Source organism: Chelonoidis abingdonii, chromosome 15 (genome assembly GCF_003597395.2).
Source record: "Chelonoidis abingdonii isolate Lonesome George chromosome 15, CheloAbing_2.0, whole genome shotgun sequence".
NCBI lineage: Eukaryota > Metazoa > Chordata > Testudines > Testudinidae > Chelonoidis > Chelonoidis abingdonii.
Genome location: NC_133783.1, coordinates 33717841 through 33740522, shown reverse-complemented (window position 1 = coordinate 33740522; position 22682 = coordinate 33717841). Strand labels below are relative to the sequence as shown.

General features: G+C 37.5%; 1 protein-coding gene across 3 annotated transcripts; it reads left to right on the top strand.

Moving 5' to 3' along the window:
* Nucleotides 1-1969: 1969 nt before the first annotated feature.
* LGI1 (leucine rich glioma inactivated 1) lies at nucleotides 1970-22522 on the top strand. Of its 3 annotated transcripts, none has more exons than XM_032793112.2 (9): nucleotides 1970-2243; nucleotides 8469-8916; nucleotides 9244-9315; nucleotides 12324-12395; nucleotides 12491-12562; nucleotides 18464-18535; nucleotides 20506-20675; nucleotides 21115-21279; nucleotides 21363-22522. In XM_032793112.2, exons 2-9 carry the CDS (start codon nucleotides 8726-8728, stop codon nucleotides 22178-22180), a joined length of 1632 nt encoding a protein of 543 aa, XP_032649003.1. In that variant the 5' UTR covers nucleotides 1970-2243; nucleotides 8469-8725; the 3' UTR covers nucleotides 22181-22522. The 3 variants fall into 3 exon arrangements, with proteins under 3 accessions (XP_032649003.1, XP_032649004.1, XP_074928695.1); XM_032793113.2 differs by lacking the exon at nucleotides 1970-2243 and adding an exon at nucleotides 7043-7105; XM_075072594.1 differs by lacking the exon at nucleotides 1970-2243 and having other exon boundaries at nucleotides 8369-8916.
* Nucleotides 22523-22682: the final 160 nt, after the last annotated feature.

Genomic DNA, 22682 nt, shown 5'->3' with positions numbered 1-22682 from the left:
TAACAAAGAAAGATCTCTGCAGCCTAGGTTTTTATGCAATCAGGGGGTAAATAATTGAAAGTTACAGACATCTTTGTGACTTTCCCTGTGATGTTAGATGATCCATTATCAAGTCAGCTCAAGGTTTGTTATCTCTCCTGTAAGAAGCACAAGGAATTTTTGGATCTCAGTGATTGCACCACCAGAAAGGGTAACCTTTCAGAACTGGTTGTTTTTAAAAGAACTTTGTTTGTTTATTGAGGATGAGGTAAAACAGACGCTGAGCTTGTTTGAATTTGGCATTTGCTGCAGAATTTGTTAAAAGGTCAGCACTGAGTATGTATACTCAGAATCATCAGAGATTTGCAGAGATCTCTGATCTCAAAATTATTTTGCTCTAAACACAATTGCAACACAGTAGTGATGATAAGCTTGTCATTAGAACCCCCCTGAATTTGTGGGTACCATAGTAATAGCTCATGCAGCAACATATATGTGATGACTATTGTCCATCTGCCAGACCAGATATTATGGGCCTGATCCACTGAAGTGAAGCACATCCTATATGCCAGAGTGTATGCAATAAGCACAAAAGGGATTGCCAGTTTTTCCAAAAGCAAAATAAAATAGATGACAATTATAGCAGTACACATTTCTGCAGAAATAAATATAGTCAGTATCCAACCACAGACAGCTTATTGGACTGTGAAAACGTATTTTGCTAGTGTGGATATGTAAATATAGTCAGTAGGGCAGAGTTAATCACTTACAAACATATTAAATTATTTTTTAAAATAATTAACTTGGCTGTGATTCCTGCACTTTTGTGTTTGCCTTCCCCAAATAGACTAGCAAACAAGTTTACTGTAGGAATGTTCACAACAACAGAAAATTTTAACCAGCCAGTTAAGAATATTTGTTGAAAGCCGTTTTTAGCTCATAAACATGTATAGTTGCACTAGATGCCCAATATTAAGTTATTCTAATCCAATCAGGGAACAGAAATGATACCATGTGATAGATACATCCAATCAGAACTAGTTAACACATCTTAAATTTCAACTACTATATACTTGCACCAAACTGCTTCATCCATTGAAGAGTGGTTATTCAAACAAGGTGTTCACCAAGCAATTTCAAACAACAAATATATTAAAGGAAATAACCTGTTTGAGAATAAATCCCAAACAGAAGTAGATGCAAGCTATATCATATATTATTCATTAAGAATTATTTGTTCAGAACTAACAATAAAAATTCAAAGGGAGAAGTATCAATTCAGACCCTCACTATTAACAAATGTACAATATACCAAAATAATCCGACTCGCTTAAAATAATGCAAAGTTTTATTGACTCTTGAGTCTTGAAGAAAGAGAGTGTAAGTCAAAAAAATTCCCGAGGCAAAGACAAAAAGCAGAAAACACTGAGACAAACAAGTTCATGTCTCCAAGGAGTAGATTGGCCTCATTCCACCTTTTTGTTTTTGGAAGGCTGTTACTCTCTGCCCTGCTTTAGCCAATTCATGCAGCAGAAAAAGAGTGGGGGCAAAACAAGTAACCAATATATGTATCATCCATATTTGTAAGTTAAGGAAGGTGCACAGCAAATGCTAAAGGGAAAGCTAATGATCGGAGTTAGCAGTTAAGCCTTAAGAGGTTTTGCAGAACATAGATTACTGCAATCTTCATGTTGCCAGGTTACAGTAGCCACCTACCAGTAGTGATAGTGGAGCAGAACACAAAATGAGTACAGTGAGATTCAGATTTAGAAATCACTGCTTATAAAGCTCAGTCAGTTTTAAGGATCATTTTCTAGAAAACCAAACACACTGCACATTATTTTTGAACTGGCATTTATAGTTCTGCTTAAATCAGCTGGCCTTCATTTATAAATATCACAATGAAAACAAACTAGAACCAGCAGCACAATCAAGCTCATCTCTGCCCATTCTGCAACATGTCTGCCAATGTGCACATCCATTGCACAGCAAGGTGAAGATTTTCTGGAGTACTGAAAACAATGCCTAAATCATGCCAGGGATAGCTGATCAACATTTCACAACTCCTCAGTCTACCCCTACAAACCTCATTGAAAACAAGGAAACAAATTATGAATCACTTGCTGTCTAATCAGAATCTGAATCACAAGCAAAAACAAAACAGTATGGACCTAGAAACAGTTCGGTCTCTCTGATGTGGGACACAGCAGGCTATAGCTTGTTCTGTTGAGCCAGAAAACCAACAATGATGGCAGTAGTAACGAGTAAGTCAAATATTGCAATGACTGAAGCATGGGTGTGCACCTGAAAATCCACAAACCATATTGTTTTTATACGAATTCATGGAAAGGAAGCAGATACAGAACTTAGCATAAGCAAGACCTGGAAAATGTCATTTGTCTCTCTTCTTTTACAGGACTGTGATAAAATAAATATTTATGGTATTTATATTTGTGGAGAAACAAATTGTTTTGACATGCAATTTGAAATGGAAGGTATATTTTAAAGATCCTCAGGGTAGAAAAAATTTCACTGAGAATCATAGTACTGTTCTGTGGCAACATGTCTGTAACTAACAGACATGATTTTCTTACTGAAAAATCTACATTTCAGTGTTTCCATGAGGGTCACAATGTGGCTAGAGTATAGATCCAAAAGAAGTGCCTTGTTGATTGATGGTTGAGTTAAATGAGTAACTTAAAAAAATGGAACTTGGGGCTTCATCAGCAATGGTAAAATATTGCCTCTGTAATGGATAGCTTTGCCCACCACAGCACAAAACTTTCTCTTGTCAGTATAAAAATTGGAGACAGGCTAGTGCACTGGTTCTCAACCAGGGGTCCGACTCCACGTGACCCTGGGAGCACACAAGGTCTTCCAGGAGATATATCAGCTCATCTATATATTTGCCTAGTTTTACGACAGGCTGCATAAAAAACACTAGTGAAGCCCCTACAAACTAAAATTTCATACAGACAATGATTTGTTTGTACTGCTCTATTTACTATACACTGAAATGTAAGTACAAGATTTATATTCCAGTTGATTTATTTTATAATTATATGGTAAATATGAGGAAGTGAACCATTTATCAGTAGTAGTGTGCTGTGACACTTTTGTATTTCTATGTCTGATATTATAAGCAAGTAGTTTTTAAGTGAGGTGAAACTTGGGGGTACACAAGACAAATCAGATTCCTGAAAGGGTTATATAGTCTGGAAAGGTTGAGAACCACTGGACTAGTGGATCCATGCAGTGATGAATCCACTGGGCTCACCCCACCATGAATCCTTTCTGAATGGTTGCATGCAGGCAGCCCTGACTGAGCTGTGCTTCACAGCATACAGGGTGGTGCACCCTGTTCAAATTCCACAACTCTTGCCTCTCTCTGAACAGCACAACTATATAAGTTCCACTGCAGACAGGAACCTCCATCCCCATAAGAAGAGGACAGCATTTGATTCATAACAGCATCAGTGCCTTATTACAATGTGCAAGACGGATTAGCCACTGGGCCCATGGAGCCGGTGCCCAGCATCTCTAGCAGAAGTATGGTATGGGGGAAGCCCCCGCAGCACCCCATGACCCTGTCCCCAGCAGAAGCTGTGGGACAGGGGAAACCCCCTTAGTGCCCCCCGCCCTCCTCCGATCCCATCTCTGGCAGAAGCAGCATGAATTATTTGTATTAACAAAGAGCCAAAAAGATGACAGCCATCAAACTTAAACTCCAGTGATTAGAGAACATATTTGTAAAGCTCTGCCACTTTCAGAATTCTCTGACCATCTTATGATAGTCAAGTATATGGAGACGACCTAAAAAGAAGAAAATATGTTTGTAGATTCTATTCCAATCAGACTGCTGTCTGAGATCTTCATCTTTAAAAGCAGGCTCTCATTCTCTCTCTACTATGAATGAAGGGTTTGAAAATACCAGCACCATAAAAAAAATTACCTCACCCACCCCATTTCTCTAATATCCTGGACTAACATGGCTACAGCTACACTGCATAACACCATAAATGTCTAAATCAGAGGTCCCCAAACTATGGGGCATGCTCCCCTAGGGGGGCACAAAGGAAAGTTCGGGATGGGGGGCGTGGCTGTGACCTGAACCAGCCTCCATGGAGGTCAGGGAGAGAGCGTTGGTCCCAGCCTCAGCTTCCAGCCCACGCTGGGCGCCTGGCTGCCACCCCACACTCCACTTCCAGCCCTGCACCCAGCCCCATGCACGGGGCCACAGCTGCTGGCCCCATGCCTGGGGGCTCTGCTCCCAGCCCCAGATCCCGGCCCCACCCCTGTCCCCTGCTGTGGCCCCAGCCTCAGCCCTCCTACCCCTGTCTGTATCCCTTCCCTCCCACTCCTGAGCTGAGACCCCACTCCTGGCCCCAGTTCCAGGGGGGATTGCAGACAGGAGTAAGGGGGGAGCGAGGTTAAAATTTTGGGGACCACTGGTCTAAATGGTTTCTGTAATCCAACGTTAAACTGTAACACACTGTTCCCACTAGCTAACTTCAGCCATACCTGAAGAGACAATATCTCTTGAGGTAATATCTATTATTGGACCAACTTCTGTTGGTAAGAGAGACAAGCTTTCGAGCCAGCCAGAGTTCTTCTTCAGGCCTGGGAAAGATACTCCCAGCATCACAGCAAAATGCAAGGAGGAACAGGTTGTTTAACATAAATAGTTAGCACATATTGTAAGGGACCCTTCAAGGTAGAGTGGCTTGTTAACACCTCTGCAATTCTAGGACAAAAAGAGGGGGTTAGTGGGTTATAGATTGTAGTAATAAGCCATAAACCCAGTGTCTCAGGCCTTGATTTTTGGTGTCTAGCAGAGTAATGAATTTAAGCACCCAGGCTCGTGTTTTGACTCTGCCTTGAATGGCCCCTTATAATATACACTAATAACTTCTGCTAAACAATCTGTTCCACCTTTCATTTTGCTGTGACACTGAGAATACCTTTCCCAGACCTGAAGAAGAACTCTCTGTTAATCGAAAGCTTGTCTCTCTCAAGAACAGAAGTTGATCCAATTGTAGGTGATCCCTCGGAGTTCCAGGATGATTGTGTTCCATAAAATGGTAGCCAGTTATCACTGTTGGATCTGCAGGTGAGTAATGAGACCAATCTGGGATTGACCAATCTTGTCACAGTTGGGACAGACATTTCCCAATAGAAGGGGCGGATGTGGATCAGGCTGCAGCACATTCTTTCCTTCTTTCCCATTTCTCATTGCCTCCGTTGGATCTCAAAATTCTCAGATCCTTGCCGTAAAATATTTTTCCATTTTGATCAGTCGAAGGCTTGGGTTTCCCATGAGTTTATGTCAATATTGTACTTCCTCATGTTGGCTTTGAGGGTGTCTTTGAAGCACTTTTTTTCCTCACCGCTCATTCATTGGCTATGGCTCAGTTGTGAGAACGTGACCTGCTTTGGGAATCAATATTCCCGGATTCGAAGAACATGACCAGCCCAACGGAGTTGGTGGTAGATGATCATAGCTTAAATGCTGGAGGTCTCGGCTTGGGACAGAACACTGATATTGGCACATCGGTCATCCCACTTGATTTGGAAGATCTTGTGGAGGCACCATTGATGGTATCATTCAATAACCTTGAGTGTATACTGTACAAGAGATGCAAGAGATACTGTACAAGATTTCAGCACCATACAAGAGAGCAGGGATAACAACAGCCTGGTACACGAGAAATCTTCTAGGGCACATTTTCTCAACCATACAAAAACTGCACTGGTGCATTGAAACACAATAAAAGATATTACCTCACTCTCCTTGCCTCTATAATATCCTGGGACCAGCACAGCTACAACAACACTGCATTCAGTTATACATGGCAGTACACAGAAGGATCTTATGGAACAGGCATCTCTGGAGCATCACTCTGATAAGCAGGCTCTGTAGCAAGTCTACATCTGTTACAGGAGCCTGATCTGCTAGTAGCAGCCCTGCAACCTACTATGTACAAGACAGTTTCTTTTGGCCATATACTGCACAAAGCTGGGATTTCCATTCTAAGGATCTCACAGTTACAACACCTTATAATCTTTAAAGACATCAAAGCAAAAAGTAAGTGTAGGAGATACAGCTGCTTTATGGTACTGTTATGTTCTTTTTCTTTAGATCTGTAGGAAGATACACACTTTGTAATTAAAACTAAATTATATATAAAAAACAGCACTCCTGAAGGCTGCTCATCAGAACTTTGTTTTTATTTCTACTAGGTTTGGCATAGCCCACAACAATGGTTTTCCATGCAACCTAATCCAAATGTTGTTATGCAGTACATCTCCACAATATGAATTAAGAAAATATTTCCATGGGGACTCTAATACAGTCCGCGTTGCATTTATCTGGTGACATCACTTTTTGCCTTCTTCTTTACCTTTTCTTTTCTTTCTATCATATTCCAGGTTTGGAAAGATTCTCCCTTCTTTTGTTTTGAAGGCACCGATGTAGTGGGCTGACATCATCCTTGGTATCCTTTAGTTCCATGAACTGACTCTTCAGCAGAGAGTGAAAGCATTCAAAATAATTACACCAGGAATAAAACTGACCCACTAATTTTGCCATGACCATTTATCTATGATCATGTCTATATAACGTGTCAGTGTGCAGTAACCTGGGGCTCATAGTGTGTTTTGCATCAATGCACACCAGGGAACTTTTAGTGTACAACAGCAGAGTCCATATGGACAATGAATGCATGGCTCACTGGAACACTGAAGATTTACACCCTAGTTTACTGGGCACTAACTTGTTGTATAAACAAACCCAACAAGAAGCATCTTTACAGAGATGCTTAAAGAGCTCAATCTGTTTAGTTTATCAAAAAGAAGATCAAGAAATGACTGTACTTTTGGGGGGTGCGGGGATCCCTAATGTTAAAAGGATGTTTAAATTACCAGAGGAAGACATAACAAAAACTAATGGCTGGAAACTAAAGTCAGATAAATTGAAATTAAAAATAAGGCAGAAATTTTAACTCTGAGGCTATTTAATGATTGCAACAAACTACCCAAGGAAGTAGTGGATTCTCCACGTCTTAAAGTCTTCAAATCAAAACAAGATGCTTTTCCTGAAACATTTAGTGAAACATAAATTACAGAGGTAACTGAGTTTAATTCTATGCACTGTGTTAACAGAAGATAAGATTAGATAATCTAATGAGTCCCTTCTGACCTTACAATCTATGACTCTTACCTGCCAGAAGTAATCTTGAAACTCAGTTATGTACATAGCCATTCTCCCAACCTTGGTTGCCTAGGCAACCAGGGCTGTGTTAAACTTTCCACTTTTCTTTCTCAAGGAAAGTTCATTGTGCCTCAGTTTTCTAATCTGGTAAATGGGGATAATGCTATTTACCCAACATGGGTATGATAAGATTAAATGCATTAATGTTTACAATGTTCTTTGAGATCTTCAAATTAGATGTGCAAAGTAAAGCGCAAAACATAGCCACGAAATATGTCTTTCTAAATGTTTGACTTTGATTAGTTCTGTTTTACTATTCTTGATATATTTATGTTTAATTTTGAAAATTTAAAAGCCTATGTACAATAATAAATGTATTAATACTTATATTATTGTAAGATCTTTCGATAAAGGATAATCTCTTTCTACATGTTTGTATAGCACTGAGCACAAAAGGGAACTAATTTCAACTGGGGGCTTTAGGTGCTATTGTAATGCTAATTAATAAATAAATAATAATAATGAATAATGATGATAGGTCCCAATCCTGCTCCCACTGAAATAAGATCCTTTCTTCATTGTAATGGTAATGTATCTAGATGCTTTAAACAGCCAGCTTTCCCTTTTTCCTCTAAAAATGATCAAATCAGGCAACCAAATAAATTTCTAAATTGAACTTTATTCAATGTTGTTTATTTTGAACATTCAGTGATGCACCCTATTTAGCAGACATGTGAGACAGGTAAGAGTGTTCTTTAAAGAATGCAGTGTGGCAAAATCTTTGCATGGTAGAATATTCTGTTTAGAAATGACAGTTGTAGGCATTCTCTCATACTCAGTAATATTTTCCATGTGTGCCTTTTTGTTTTTCAGTGACACAAACATGTGCAATAAAGGCCAAGGATAGAAATTAATCTAACAGCTTTTGTAGCAATGCTTTTGACGGTTTCACTCAATTTCATTTCCACTGGATACTGGCTTTTTTACTTCTCCTGTCACTTGTAATATGTAAAGCACAATTCCCAAAGGTTTATGAGGTTGTAAGGATCCAGAAAAAGATGACTGTTTCTCCCCACACATGCACATTCCACGCCACACCCACTCACCCACCCACCAGCAAAACATAATGCTGTACTATTTTTGGCAACAAGGAAGGGCCTCCCTATGAAAACAGAAAGCAGTGTATTTTCTCAGTTACATCAACTTGCAATCTAATGCTGTGTTGTGCTCAGTGTTTTTGTGGTGATGCAAGTCTTTTTTTTTTTTTCCCTCCCTACAGCTGGTTGGATTTTCCCCATCTTACAGCACCTCGCAGGTCCCTTCTCCGAGCAGTACGTTGCCTGAGTAGAAACACAGAGATCAGCTGCAGGTTTCTATCTTCAATAACAGATACAGAGGGAAAGGGAAAAGGGTTGGAAAAGGAGAGACAAATATTGACTTGGCCTTATAGAAAGACATCCAGCGACTGAATAAAGAAGCCCTGTTCATGTTTTGGGATATTCTTTCAACTGGCTGGAACCAGAGTGGATCAAAAGAATGGGAAATGCCAGCAGACCCTTTAGAAGAATTGCTTATTTCCTATGCCTTTTATGTATGCTTTTGCTGACTGAAGGGAAGAAATCAGTGAAGCCAAAATGTCCTGCCTCGTGTACTTGTACCAAAGATAATGCTTTATGTGAAAATGCCAGATCTATTCCAACCAGCGTTCCGCCTGATGTTATCTCACTGTAAGGGCTGTAAGCATTTGGTTATTTAATTTATTATTTAAAATGAACTATTATGTTTGGTGTTTTCAGCGCAGACTGAACGATGCTTGCAGTAGGGAATAAACCTTCCGCACTCACAATCATCAGATAAAATGTTAAAATGTGTGTTATAGCTCCTTTTTCTATACGTGTACCTTTTTCTGTATTATGTGAAAACTGTAACAGATTTGTTTTTATTTTTAATGAATAGTAGCTATGTAAAGAAATTATATTGTGATTCACAGCTCAGTGTTCTAATGATGAATATTTGAGATCACATTAACACAATTTTTTCCCCCTTCTTTCCAGATCCTTTGTGAGATCTGCTTTTACTAAAATCCCAGAAGGGAGTTTTTTGCTCACACCGTCTCTGCAGCTTCTGTGAGAAATATTTATATCATATGATTATTTGTTATGAAACATATCTATCCATAAACAATATAGTAAGGGTCTGAATACTCATTTTATAAGAAATAGCAAGGGTGGATCCATTACACATCAAAATACACAAACAGTTAGACTTTGAAGTAAAGGTAATTTTGAAAGATGGCATATGTTTAATGGGGTGGGGGTGTTAATCTGTATGTACTTATTTGGTGGTTTGGGGTTTTATTAATTATTAATTATTATTATTTGCTGTCAGTGCTAGTTAGAATAGATTAAATTCTGAAGATTGCTTTCTGTGATGACAGATATGCTATCGTCTTATGTATTGTACTCTATTGGAAGTTACTGAAGGAGTCTGAGTATTACCACAACTGTGCCTGTTTCTTTTCTGCAATCTTATTGCCTGATCCCCATTGATGAGATGTTTAGGATGTCTCAGGATCAGGCCCTTAATTTCAATGGGATGAATCCTGAAGTCCTTACTCAGGCAAAACTACCATTAATTTCAGTAGAAGTGTAGGCACTTCAATAGGAGTTTTGCCAGGGTAGGGACTGGGTTTGGCCCATCATTTGTTGTTTTGCTTTCTCTAAAGTAGTGAGATTGATGAAAACTGTAAATTCTTAAGCAGTCGTTATAAAATCACACAGTATGACAGTGCGTGCACTGAACAGAACACTGGAATATTGTTAGAGATTTAGATTCATGTGGGTGTAAAATTTTACAGATTCTCCAGAGAAATAGCTTTCTAGAAAACTGGAAGAGTGATTATATAATCACTAGCTGTACAAGAATATAGAAAATGTAAACCTGAATTGTTTGTACTGGGTTTGCTATCAGTTTGCAATGTATCCAAATTTGTTTCAGAAACCTGACAAGAGACTTTTTTCAGTCTGTTCAAAAATGAAAAAGGACACCGGTGTATGACTGATTTCACATGTGCAGTAGATTTGCTACAAAGTGAAATTTTGATGTATTGGAGCACTAAGGCTGTTACATTAAACTGTTGGTGCTTGGGTAGCTGAAGCCATGACTCAAGCTGTGTTTTTCTACCTCAAGTGGAGCTGATAAGGAGGTGCAGGCACACTGTACAATTTTGGATACAGGGTAAATAGGTAAATGTGGTTACTATGGAAACCTGAATACTGTTCCATTGTGCATTATTCCCTACCAGATTTTCCAAAGTGGTCACAGATCGCAAAAGGGACAAAGCCCACATGACTTCTGAGCTGGGCCTTCCAACAGAGAAAAAATGAAGTAGCTGTATTTGTATTATGTTGCTTGTATGTCAGTAAAGTGAAAAGGACATCATAATCCTCCCTCTTGGCTGTGCCAGACTACCTACACTTAGCAATCCTACATCTAGCATGGGCCATAGATTCTAGATTCATAGATTCTAGGACTGGAAGGGACCTCGAGAGGTCATCGAGTCCAGTCCCCTGCCCTCATGGCAGGACCAAATACTGTCTAGACCATCCCTGATAGACATTTATCTATACTACTCTTAAATATCTCCAGAGATGGATAGAATAGGTTAAGTGGAGTAGACTGAGAGCTCCTTGGAACAGGGGCCGTCTTTTTGCACTGTGTTTGTACTGCATCTAGAACAAAAGGGTCGTACAGTAATAAATAAATAAATAAATACCTCAGGCTGTATTTGCATGATATACCATTCACTTCGCTAACACAGGTTGTTGGTAACAAAATGCTGCAACATAATCTCCAAATTTATAAAAGCAGTTTTTGTTCCATTGTGGGTTTTGACAAGCAGCACCCTAAAACAATACAAACTATCCCCAGACTGCTCACTTCAGAGTGATTGGGAACAAAAAAATCTCAACCCATTCCACAGTTGGGAGAAGAGGGTTGAAAGAAAACTTAACTTTATATACAGCCTAGTGCTCTGGTTGGGTTCGAGCAGCTTCTAAAACATAGAACATAGGCAATGCCACTAGACTAGAGGGCTCATAAACTATGTAAAGGGATACTATCCTATTCCTATATACTACAAAGAGGGTAGATTGTGATCAAATAAAAAGTACCTTGAGACAATTATGTTAATAATAAATAAATAAATATGAATTGCAGGCAAGCTATGATGCAGATCTACCATGTGGGTCTGATGGCAAGATTTGATCTCAAGTTTTTGAAACATACATGTGAGGAGATCTTTCCTATTAAAACCATTCCTATAAAGCTATGTCAAACTCTTTAACTGGAGAAGGCATAACCTATAGTAGCAGAGCTAGAAAATAATTAAACTTGAAATTATTTTTAATGAAGAATTCCAAAGAAGAAATTAACTCATTGTCTAGAAAACAAAGCAGTTTTGCTGCTCCCTAGGGTCAATGGTTCTCTTACCATTGTAGACTGCATATGCAGCTCTCTGTGTGTTATGTGGGCCATATCCACACAGTATATATATTATTGGTATGGCCTTGAAGGTATCACATGAGCCACAGCTGTGTGTTGATTATGCTGCTAGCAACCTATGGGCCACAGGTTGAGAACCATTGCACTATACCAGAGTAGGCAACCTATGGCACGCGTGCCGAAGGCACCATGCGAGCTGATTTTCAGTGGCACTTACACTGCCTGGGTCCTGACCACCAGTCCGGAGGGCTCTGCATTTTAATTTAATTTTAAATGAAGTTTCTTAAAGATTTTAAAAACCTTATTTACTTTACATACAACAGTAGTTTAGTTGTATATTATAGACTTATAGAAAGAGATCTTCAAAAACGTTAAAATATATTACTGGCACACGAAACCTTAAATTAGAGTGAATAAATGAAGACTCGGCACACCACTTCTGAAAGGTTGCCAACCCCTGCACTATACTATGCCATATATGGGCAGTGCACTTTAGCCATATTATCTTGCAACTCTTACAGAGACAAAACCTTCAATGTGGTCAGTGAGAGTTTGGTCTGCATGGGGACTTCTGGATCATGCTCTAAAAAGTATAAACATCTAACTGTTTACTTTGTATTTCCTTATGCAGGTTATTTACATCAAACTCTTTTGATGTTATTAGTGATGATGCTTTCATGGGCCTTCCTCATCTAGAATATTTGTGAGTGGACAAAATGTTTCTAGAATTATGGAGTAGGTGGGATTTCCACGTTACAGGCATTGGTTTAAATAAAATGAATTTGTGACCCTTTACAGGTTCATAGAGAACAACAGCATTAAGTCAATTTCAAGAAATACTTTTCGAGGACTGAAATCTTTAATTCACTTGTAAGTAAAATGTTTTCATGTATGACTTAGTAGTGTGTATTTAATTTAGTAACTGAACCACTGTGTGGTTTAATTTAGCATTTGATATTATATAATCATTGACGTTTGTTGCTTAAACAATGTCAATATTCATATTATGTAGACCAGAAATGGGAAAAAAAAAAAACAACACCCTCCTCAGCCAGGCCATGTCTACCTCGCCCTGTGCAGGAAGAATGATGCAAAAACTGTCCATTTGGCTGCTTCCCCTTCTCTTCCACACACTAATCAGAAGAGCAAAATCAGGATTATGATCTTGCTGTTCAAGAATAGTTTTAGAAAGACTAAGAAAAGCTCCAATTTCAAGTTAAATCAAGAAACAAAAATACAGAAGTAGAAACTGAAAGCTTATGAGCCCAGGACAGTATACTAACACCTGTGACATTTAACTGAAAATTTATGTACAGTATTTGCAGGGTCTGATTTATCAAAGCTAAGCGACTGTCATGTTTAATCAAAAGGTATATGGCATTTTCAGCCAGTTTTTACAAACTATATGTATTCATATCAAATTAATTGTTTATAAAAAATTGAATGAACTTCCTTTCAAAATATAGCAGCTACCTTTTCTATACAGAAAAATATACTAAAAATATTGTAAGAAAATGAGGCTTTGTTATGGAGATTTTGCTGCCCATAAAGTCTAAATAACATTAATTGTCTAAAATGTGTGAAGTGTGCCTAACATATGTCTGAATACTCTACTCTGATCATTGGTATTCACAGGCATATATCTTGGAGTATTTGTCATATGCAGGGGAGTGTATTCTGACCTTTTGTCCTCAACATAATAGCCTCTAAGAAGAGTACAGGGTCATTTGGCTTTTTGTTTCATATATGGTCAGATGCAGGGGAAAGCACAATTTCACCTATATATGGTGAATGCACAAATGTAATTAATTAAATTTCACCCAGTTCTGCATCATATAACCTATGCATCATAGGATACTACCGACCAGGTCCTTAGCTGGTGTAAACTGAGTTCACTGTGACTACTGTGTAAAGTTATTTGCATGCATAAACATTTTTAGGACTGGGACAATAGAGAGAGAGTTAGAGAAACATAAGATGTGTGGTATATACATAAAAATATGTCTACAGGTATAATTATGGCATACTTAAACAAAGACAGAGGATGGGATAAGGTTGTTGATAACCTGAAGGGCCTGTAAACTGAAAACATTTAGGAACATGAATAGCTTTACATGTACAAATTATTTTATTTATTATTTATTTTATTATTTTTTTATGTGGCTGCTGCTCTCAGTGTGCAAGGTGTTTTTCCAACACAGAGGAAAATACAGTGCCTATTCTGCAAAGCATACAATTTAAAAATAACATCATGTCTTAACTGTTGTGCTGGCTTGTAGGGACCCTCAGTAGTTTTCTAAGGGAAAGCGTATGTAGGAGATGAGACAGTATTCTGAGCAGCTGTTGTTATCTGCACGTGGTTGCACACATAATCTTGAGAAATGGGTATCATGCAGTTTCTTCACATGCACAGCTAATCTTCAATACATGAGTTGTTGTATTAATCTAGATGGAATATATGGGCTAAAGGTGTTAGCATAACCCAGTCATTGTCAAACATTAAACAGTGTTAATCAAGATTCAGGGTTTGATATATATAGAGACTTCAGCCTGCTTAAAACCATGACAAGCGCATCATTAAAAATCCTTTAAACCTTGTATTAAAGATACAGAAAAGAAGGAAAACCAGGGAAAGCATCTGAAATATAAATATTAAATAAGGTTTCCATTTTGACATTTTTTGTTCCCTTTACTGGAGAGAGGTTTTAGAAGGAAACCCCCACCTTGTCTAGTAGTCTCTTAATTGAGATGGGTTAGACTGTTGTTGTTGCTATTGTTAAAATCCAATCCTATTTCATCCCAGGGTATTTGGGATTCAGCTGGAGCTGGCAGAAGTGGCAATGTCATCAGGGTACTTTTTTTTTTGGCGCAGTCTGATCAGGGCATCTCTCAGAATTAGGTTGAAGGTCTGGGGACTCAGGAGATGGTAGGGGTGCCAGCCATGATGGTGAAGGCTGCTCCAGAAGCCAATTTTTCTCCAAGAAGTCTCGTTCTTTACGGACCACAAAGGGAATTGTGGGTTGATTAGCCCATCTTCCCTTATGATAGTTAATTCATGTAGAACAGCCTCTGCAGAACTAAAACTACTAGAAACAGCTAAAGGGGTTTCACCGGAGAGAAAGGATTCATATTTCCCTGGGCTTCTGCAGCAATAAAATAAGTTTTATTATTAATTTTGCTCTTTTAAGGGGTCTTTTTGGAAAACATTTTAACTTACAATCACTTATTGACCTCAAGAAAAACAAACAGGATGCAACCATGGTCAAAATCAAAATGCAAAATTATAAATCACAGCTCATGAGAGGAAAAGGAAAAAAAATAAAAGTGAAACACAATTAAAACAAGGCACTTGGATAAAGTGTCTGAAACAAAATCAAAATAAAATTCTGAAACATTAATGAGACTGAAACATATGCAGTTTCTCATGCTTTGTGCTCCTAATCTTTTTAATGACCTTTTACTTCCCAAACCCAATTATGAAAACATTCAGTTGCTTGCCAAGCAATCCAATAGCCACATTTGTATAACCCTTTGAGATTTGAGTCACAGCACCAATAAATGTCATATTGATCACAACGGCCAAACGAGTTAAAAGATATTATAAACTCCTGCACTGCCTAATACTGAAACAGTGTTACAAAAGTTTGGGGAGTGGGAAGAAGTTTCTGCAGAGATCCTGGTTTACTTAGTTTCTCTGGCAAACACCCGAAGGCACTCATTCGAAAGCAGGAAATGTATTGATTAAAACACAAGAAAGAACAAGAAACATTTATATTAAAATGAAATTGAGTAATTATGCAAAACAAACAATCCAAAGCTATTGAAGTTTTTCTTCTTTTGGAGGTAAAATATCAGTCTCTTATACCAGCAACCTTTCTGTGATGAAAAGGAAAGGGTTAATTTTACTCTAAGTCCCGATGTGTGAAGGGTATTTACTTCTGTGGAGAAGAGGCAGGATAGAAAGGGTGGGGGAAATATAGCTTTTGTTGATGTCCTTGGAAGCAGTGTTCTGTTACAAATGGATGCTGTAGACTTGTGTGTCGTCCACAGCAACTGTTGCTGAGGTCTCAGGCTCACATTCTGGTCAAGGATGTCATCTGGGTTGGTGCTTTTTTCCTTAGACAGGGCAAGGCTGGATAAACCATCATCTCACTGTGCTGATGCATGCACTATAGTTGATTTCAGGATCCAATAAATGGGTGAGAGAGAGCCTAAACAAGAGCAATGCCTGATGATCTTCCTCTCAGAAAGAAAATCCTTTGGTCAGGTCTGCTCCTTCTGACTTGGGGTCAGGGAAGATAAGACAAGATACACTGAGTCAAGTCAAGATGAGATTTCTCAAAGTATTTTAAAGATACCCTGCTCCCCCCAAAAGGGGGTGGAATGTGGGTGACATAGTTTATCTCCCCATTATTTTGTCCACCAATTGAGGCTAATATTTGAGACACCAATTTTGGTTCATTAATTTCCAGACCTGCATTTTCTTGTTTGGACTCATTCAGTCTTTCTGTCTGATTTTCTTGCACCTGTTTATAACACTATTTATTGAAAATAACTTGACCTACTTTTCATGGATAATTCCCAAATAGGCAAAAAGTTATAGGTCCAATTGTCGCAACAGAGTTTTGCAGGCAAAATATCTATAGGAACAGGCCCATAAACTACTGAATGTGACCACCTTAATCCTTATTTGTACAATCCTTGTACTTTCCTAGAATGGGTCTATATACACATAATAAGCATAACAAGTAGATTCTCTGCAGCACACTCCACTTGAGGAAGAGCAGAATACTATTGTCATGCAAAATACATCAAAGAGATTCGTGGTAATTATGCATACTGATGAGTTCCATGAAGTGATGGCAGAATATGACCTTTGTTCTGTATATTCTGCCCATTTCCTTTTCACAAGTGAATTTCTCCAATACAGTAAAATTACCCAAACATCTGCATTTTTCATTTATGCAGATAACTAATAATTGGAATGTGTCCTCACTGTAGCATAGTCACCTCTAGTATACCTTTTCAAGACAATTCATTTTACAGAGTGGAAGTTTTTTTAAAAGCATAGGAGTTGTATAATTGCATTTCTGACTCATTTAATGCCATAACCCTAAATTGCAGAATATTTTAGTGTGGAAAATTATTTCCATGAACAAGATGTAATTTTGATGGCATTTTTGAAGTTTTTCAGAAAAGCAAAATGTCATTCCAAGATTTAAAATATGGGCCTTCAAACATAATTACACATGACTGAACATTTACTTCCTCATTAGCATCCATCCTTGCCAACTAAGTGTTTTCTGCACAGGTACTACTAAGAGCACCATCTAGAGGTTACATAATAAAATCTTATGGCATGTTTTCTAATGGAAGATATAAAGTGCCAACCTTTCATCCAAGAATCGGCACCATGTATAAATCTCAATTTTTTTCTGTTAATCTGATTCCATTAAAATGATGAACTTTTGGTAGCTCTATATCCATTATGGTGCTCTGCTTGGTATCAGCCAGTGATCAAAGATTACATAAGGCTGTGATCCTGCATGTTCATATATGCACTTAACTTTTTACACGTGTGAGTAGTTCCATTGACTAATATCAAATTACTTACATGCATAAAGTTAAGCAAATGCATAAATGTCTGGCAAATCTGAGTTTATAAATTAGTTGCAATAAACCATATACGGGCTAAATGTAAATGGTTCCAGAGAGGGCATATTACTCACACACAGAAACACTAACCTTTAAGCTTTAACCTTAAATATGGTTATGTGCTTTGCTCCATCAGAGCTATTGTATCTAAATGCCTCCTTGTCAGATGTGTACAGTTTACAAGTAAAAATAGTTTTTATTTCTAATGCCCAGTGCCACAAATTCCAACTGGAATCTGAAAATCATGCTAGCTTCTTTCCTTTTCATGCATCCTCACCAGTGACAAAGGTTTTGCTGACCAAATTAGGCATTGACTCACAAAGACACCACCACATTCTCTTCTAGTTATGCCCTCAGTGACACTTGTGAAAACCTTGCAACATCTATGGGCTTACACAGGTGTACCTGATGGAAACAATGAATTAACTATTTTAAAGGTATGTTCACATCTTCTATCCAATTATACCAGTTGAAACTGTTGGGTACTCTCTTAGTTTAAGATAGTTTTCTTGACAATCAAAGCCATAGTATTGTTATTATTTGCTGGTAAGATAATTTTTTATCCCGTACTAACCCAAACAAGAAAACTTTTAGGCTTAACTCAATATTGACATCCAATTTCTGTTTTATAAACTTATTGACTCCCAAAAATGTTAGTTACTGGATATTTTCAGAAATCATGAGCCAATGAGAGCTATCTACAGTATCATGGATTTAGTGTTTAAGATACATTGTAGTTTCTAGAAAGTGGACATGGAAGCAGGATATTGCAATATTATAACAACATACTGGCTATCCAGAAGGGAAGACATTTGTGTGCCAAGTCATGGCTAATCATTTTAAAATAATGGTGTTGGAAAAATACCAGAGATGATCACATTCTCTGCCACCCTGAGTGAAGTACTGTAAATGCTACAAAATGTTGAAAAGCAAGAAAGCAATAGGAAGTCTGAATATATCTTAGCAGAAGAAAAAGTCACAAGGTAAATGAGATATTCTTTAAAGTAATCTTGTATAACTAAGGGTTGAAGTACATTATTGTTTTTACCATAAAAAACAAAATTGCGTTTTGTAGAAACGTATTTATCTGATGAGTTGACATATCTTCTTTTACAGGAGCCTTGCAAACAATAATCTTCAAACACTTCCAAAAGACATATTCAAAGGGCTGGATTCTTTAACAAATGTGTAAGAAATCAGCAATTTCTTATTTTCAGACACTATGGTTAGAAAAAACAGGCCATTGCCTATTGGTGATGACTGCAAGATATTGTAAAGTACTTGATTTGGAATTTTGGGTATATTAATTTTCACCTCTCTTTTAACTACTTTAATGATGTAAAATATACAAGATAGACCTAGTAACAGGACACTCCTATGACCCAGTGGACATTCAGAGAGTGGGGGGATCCTATCACATTGGTGGGCAAAGGTGGTAGATGCAAGGGTAGATTTGATTTATGTTTATTGCTGTCAATAATTGTATAATTGTATATTGTATAATATTTCCCAGATAAGATTATATATATATAAAAAAATAAGAATTCTGTATTGTCATAATCCCAATAACATGATACTTATGGCCACTGAAATTAGAAAAAGACACATTCTTCGTAAGGCAAAGAGGACATGATATGAAAGCAGGGAGAAGAATACTTGATGAAAATGAGAATATTTCAGTTTTCCAATATAATCTAACAGGAGGCTATGTTTAAACGCAACGATCATTTAAAATCTCAGTACAAGTACACTACTTTATACCTGGCTAACTCAAATTGCAACCAAAACAAAATGTAAACTAGTTTTAAATTTTAAAATTTGTAAACCAAAGTATCTTAAATATTTGTAAAAGTACAAGATTTATTTTTGAAATATATCTTTGGACCAGATCTTGCAATCATTCCACTGGAAGAGTCCCATTAGAGACAATGTGCAAAATTCTGGCTCCCCAAGTACACTCACATAGAAGTTAGACTCAGTAGATACCTAATGTTCCCTGCACCAGCAAGTCCTGGAGCTGGCCCAATGACACTCCACGGCTATGTAGGACATAGATAACCAAGTTGCTATCAGGGTGCTTCCCTCGCCCCTGCATGCCTTCTAGAATCTGACAACAAGCACCATGAGGTTTTCCATTGCTTCGGTTAGCAGCAGTTCTGCAATACCCCAATATACTTCTTCATTCACACTCTCCAGTACTCCCTGAGGCCTTCTTCCGGAGTCTGCCAAGTGTATGTACAATGCCTTCGAACACCACCAGTCAGCCACTACAATTCCCCATATACCCAGTGCTCTTCACAGGGCACCCAGTCCTACAAGGCATTTGACATCTCCTACATAATGTGAGTTGAGGGTCTCAGCATCTTGTAAGAGGAACTCAGTATCTTCCAAAGGCCATAGTTTAACTTAAAAGGGAGTTCAGGTTATATCCCTTACAACCCTAAATGAGCGCGTTTAAATGAGGAAGAGAAGAAAAAGGGGTAAAGCTGAGGAACTGTCCACTGACCACTAAATTAATCTATCATGTCACAGTAATTGTCACTGTGTCATCTGTAATGTTCTTGTTGGGAAATGCTAAACAATGAGAAACAAAAAAAACCAAGATTTGGCCAAAAAAATGGACAGGAATTTAAGTACCTGTAAATTTATGATTATCAGTAAAATACGGAAGAGCAGATACTTCCACTGATTTCCCAACCTAAGTTTGTCTTGATTTCCTTAGTATAATTGAAACTATTTAAGTTTTTGCAAGTAGTTTCAAAAAACTGATGTGTTGTTTTTGGTTGTTTGGGTTTATTTAATTGGTTCAGGACAAATTAATTCAGGAAAGGTTTCAGAGTAGCAGCTGTGTTAGTCTGTATCTACAAAAAGAACAGGAGTACTTGTGGTACCTTAGAGACTAACAAATTTATTTCAGCATAAGCTTTCGTGCATCCAAAGAAGTGAGCTGTAGCCCATGAAAGCTTATGCTGAAATGAATTGTTAGTCTCTAAGGTGCCACAAGTACTTCTGTTCTTAATTCAGGGAAGTCCAGCATTCTCAGAAGAGAAAGCAAGAAAATAGTCATTTTATAAAAGTCCTTGTAATTTTAGTCCTGTGATGTTGCAGAAAACAGCAGCTAATTCATCATTTTCAGTGTGTGGTTTATGTTTTTACAGGGATCTTAGAGGGAACACATTTAATTGTGACTGCAAACTGAAATGGTTAGTGGAATGGCTGGGCAGCACCAATGCAACAGTTGAAGACATTTATTGTGAAAGTCCACCAGAATATAAGAAGCGTAAAATCAATAGCCTCTCTTCAAAGGAATTTGATTGTATTATTACAGGTAATGTGTTCCAAATTATTTCACCTCATTACTTTAAAATCAAGGCTATATTTTCTAATTAAGGGTCCAATTCTGCAAGCAGTCTGCCTGTGGGCCTCTCACTGAGTCAACAGGAATTCCTTTCAGATTCAAGCCTGATACAGGAACCATTTTGTACATCTATTACTACAGTCTTTACTCAGACTTTAGTGGGAGATTTGTCCATGTAATAATTGCAGAATCTGGACTATAACTGTAACAGGTAAGCACCTGTTTCAGTTCAGAAAGAACAAGCAGACTTTAAAATTCTGTCTTCTTAGCAGGAAAACTAGACTACTTATTGCATGTATTCTTTAAAAATAAATCAGTATCAATTAATATGACATTTTAATATGGTGAAAAAATACATGTGGAAAGAAATGCTACCTTTAATTATCAAATGTTATGTGCGCTTTTGCAGAATTTGCTGTTTATGAATCCCTGCCATATCAGTCTCTGTCAGTAGATACTTTCTCCTACATGAATGATGAGCATGTGGTTATTGCTCAACCTTTTACTGGAAAATGCATCTTTCTTGAATGGGACCATGTAGAAGGGTCTTTCAGGAATTATGACAACATTACAGGTATGAATAACGCATGCCAATAACATAACATTACCTGATCTAAAAGGCAGTGCTAACATTGTCCTTTATCTTTCTTTTTGTAGGTACTTCGACTGTTGTGTGTAAGCCCATAATTATTGAGACTCAGCTGTATGTCATTGTTGCCCAGCTCTTTGGAGGCTCCCATATTTACAAAAGAGATATTTTTGCTAATAAGTTTATAAAAATTCAAGATATTGAAATTCTTAAAATCCGAAAACCCAATGACATTGAAACTTTCAGGATTGCAGAAGACTGGTATTTTGTTGTTGCAGACAGTTCAAAAGCTGGCTTTACCACGGTTTACAAATGGAATGGAAATGGATTTTACTCCCATCAGTCACTGCACGCGTGGTACAGAGATACTGATGTGGAGTATCTTGAAATAGCCGGCAAACCTCATTTAATTCTGTCGAGTAGTTCCCAAAGACCTGTTATATACCAATGGAACAAAGGAACAACTGAATTTGTTAAGCGTCTCGAGATCCAAGATATGGAGGATGTGTATGCAGTGAAACACTTCAGAGTGAAAGAGGATGTGTACATTTGTTTAACAAGATTTATTGGTGATTCCAAAGTAATGAAATGGGGAGGTGCAGCATTTCTGGATTTACAAAGAATGCCATCCCGAGGGTCAATGGTATTCCAGCCTCTTCAGATAAGCAATTATCAATATGCCATTCTTGGAAGTGATTATTCTTTTACTCAAGTCTATTATTGGGATACTGAAAAAGCAAAATTTGTGAAGTTTCAAGAATTAAACATACAGGCGCCAAGATCTTTCACACACGTTTCCATTGATAAACGCAATTTTCTCTTTGCTTCAAGTTTTAAGGGAACTACATTAATTTATAAACATGTCATAGTTGACTTAAGTGCATGACACTCATAGTTCTGAGATTACATCAGACTTTCTACCATAAGTGGACAAAATGAACTAAATGCATGATGACTCTTATCCTACTTCCAGATGAATGCCTTTAAAAGTTGAGATTGCTAGAACAAAGTATTACTAGTATCTTCATCTTTAATTGTCAAGTCTAGTGGTGTTGGAAGTTGCATTTTTTAACAAAAAGAAATTAAATTATTAACTGTTCTTTGCATCCACAATATGTAAATATGCGTGCAACTGCATCTGTTGCTAAAAGTATTCAGATGTACTTTTTCATTTATTTATTCACCTGTTCGATAACAACTGCCAAATAAAATGTTTACATTTTCTGTCTTTCACATTCCAAATATGATTATTTACAGGTGATAATTTTTATTTGTGTATATATTATACACATATATAAATAAACAACAAGGTGTGTTGTACATGGCAGTGTTTTTCTTAGGTGTTTCTTTTAATATTATAAGCCACAACAATAAAACACAAGTGGTTT

Excerpts from the sequence above, each read along its gene's own strand:
- LGI1 (XM_032793112.2), top strand. The coding sequence starts at position 8,726 with ATGGGAAATGCCAGCAGACCCTTTAGAAGAATTGCTTATTTCCTATGC. Across the intron at positions 12,396-12,490 it reads CTTCCTCATCTAGAATATTT|GTTCATAGAGAACAACAGCA; the intron begins GTGAGTGGACAA and ends GACCCTTTACAG. Across the intron at positions 20,676-21,114 it reads ATTTGATTGTATTATTACAG|AATTTGCTGTTTATGAATCC; the intron begins GTAATGTGTTCC and ends GCGCTTTTGCAG.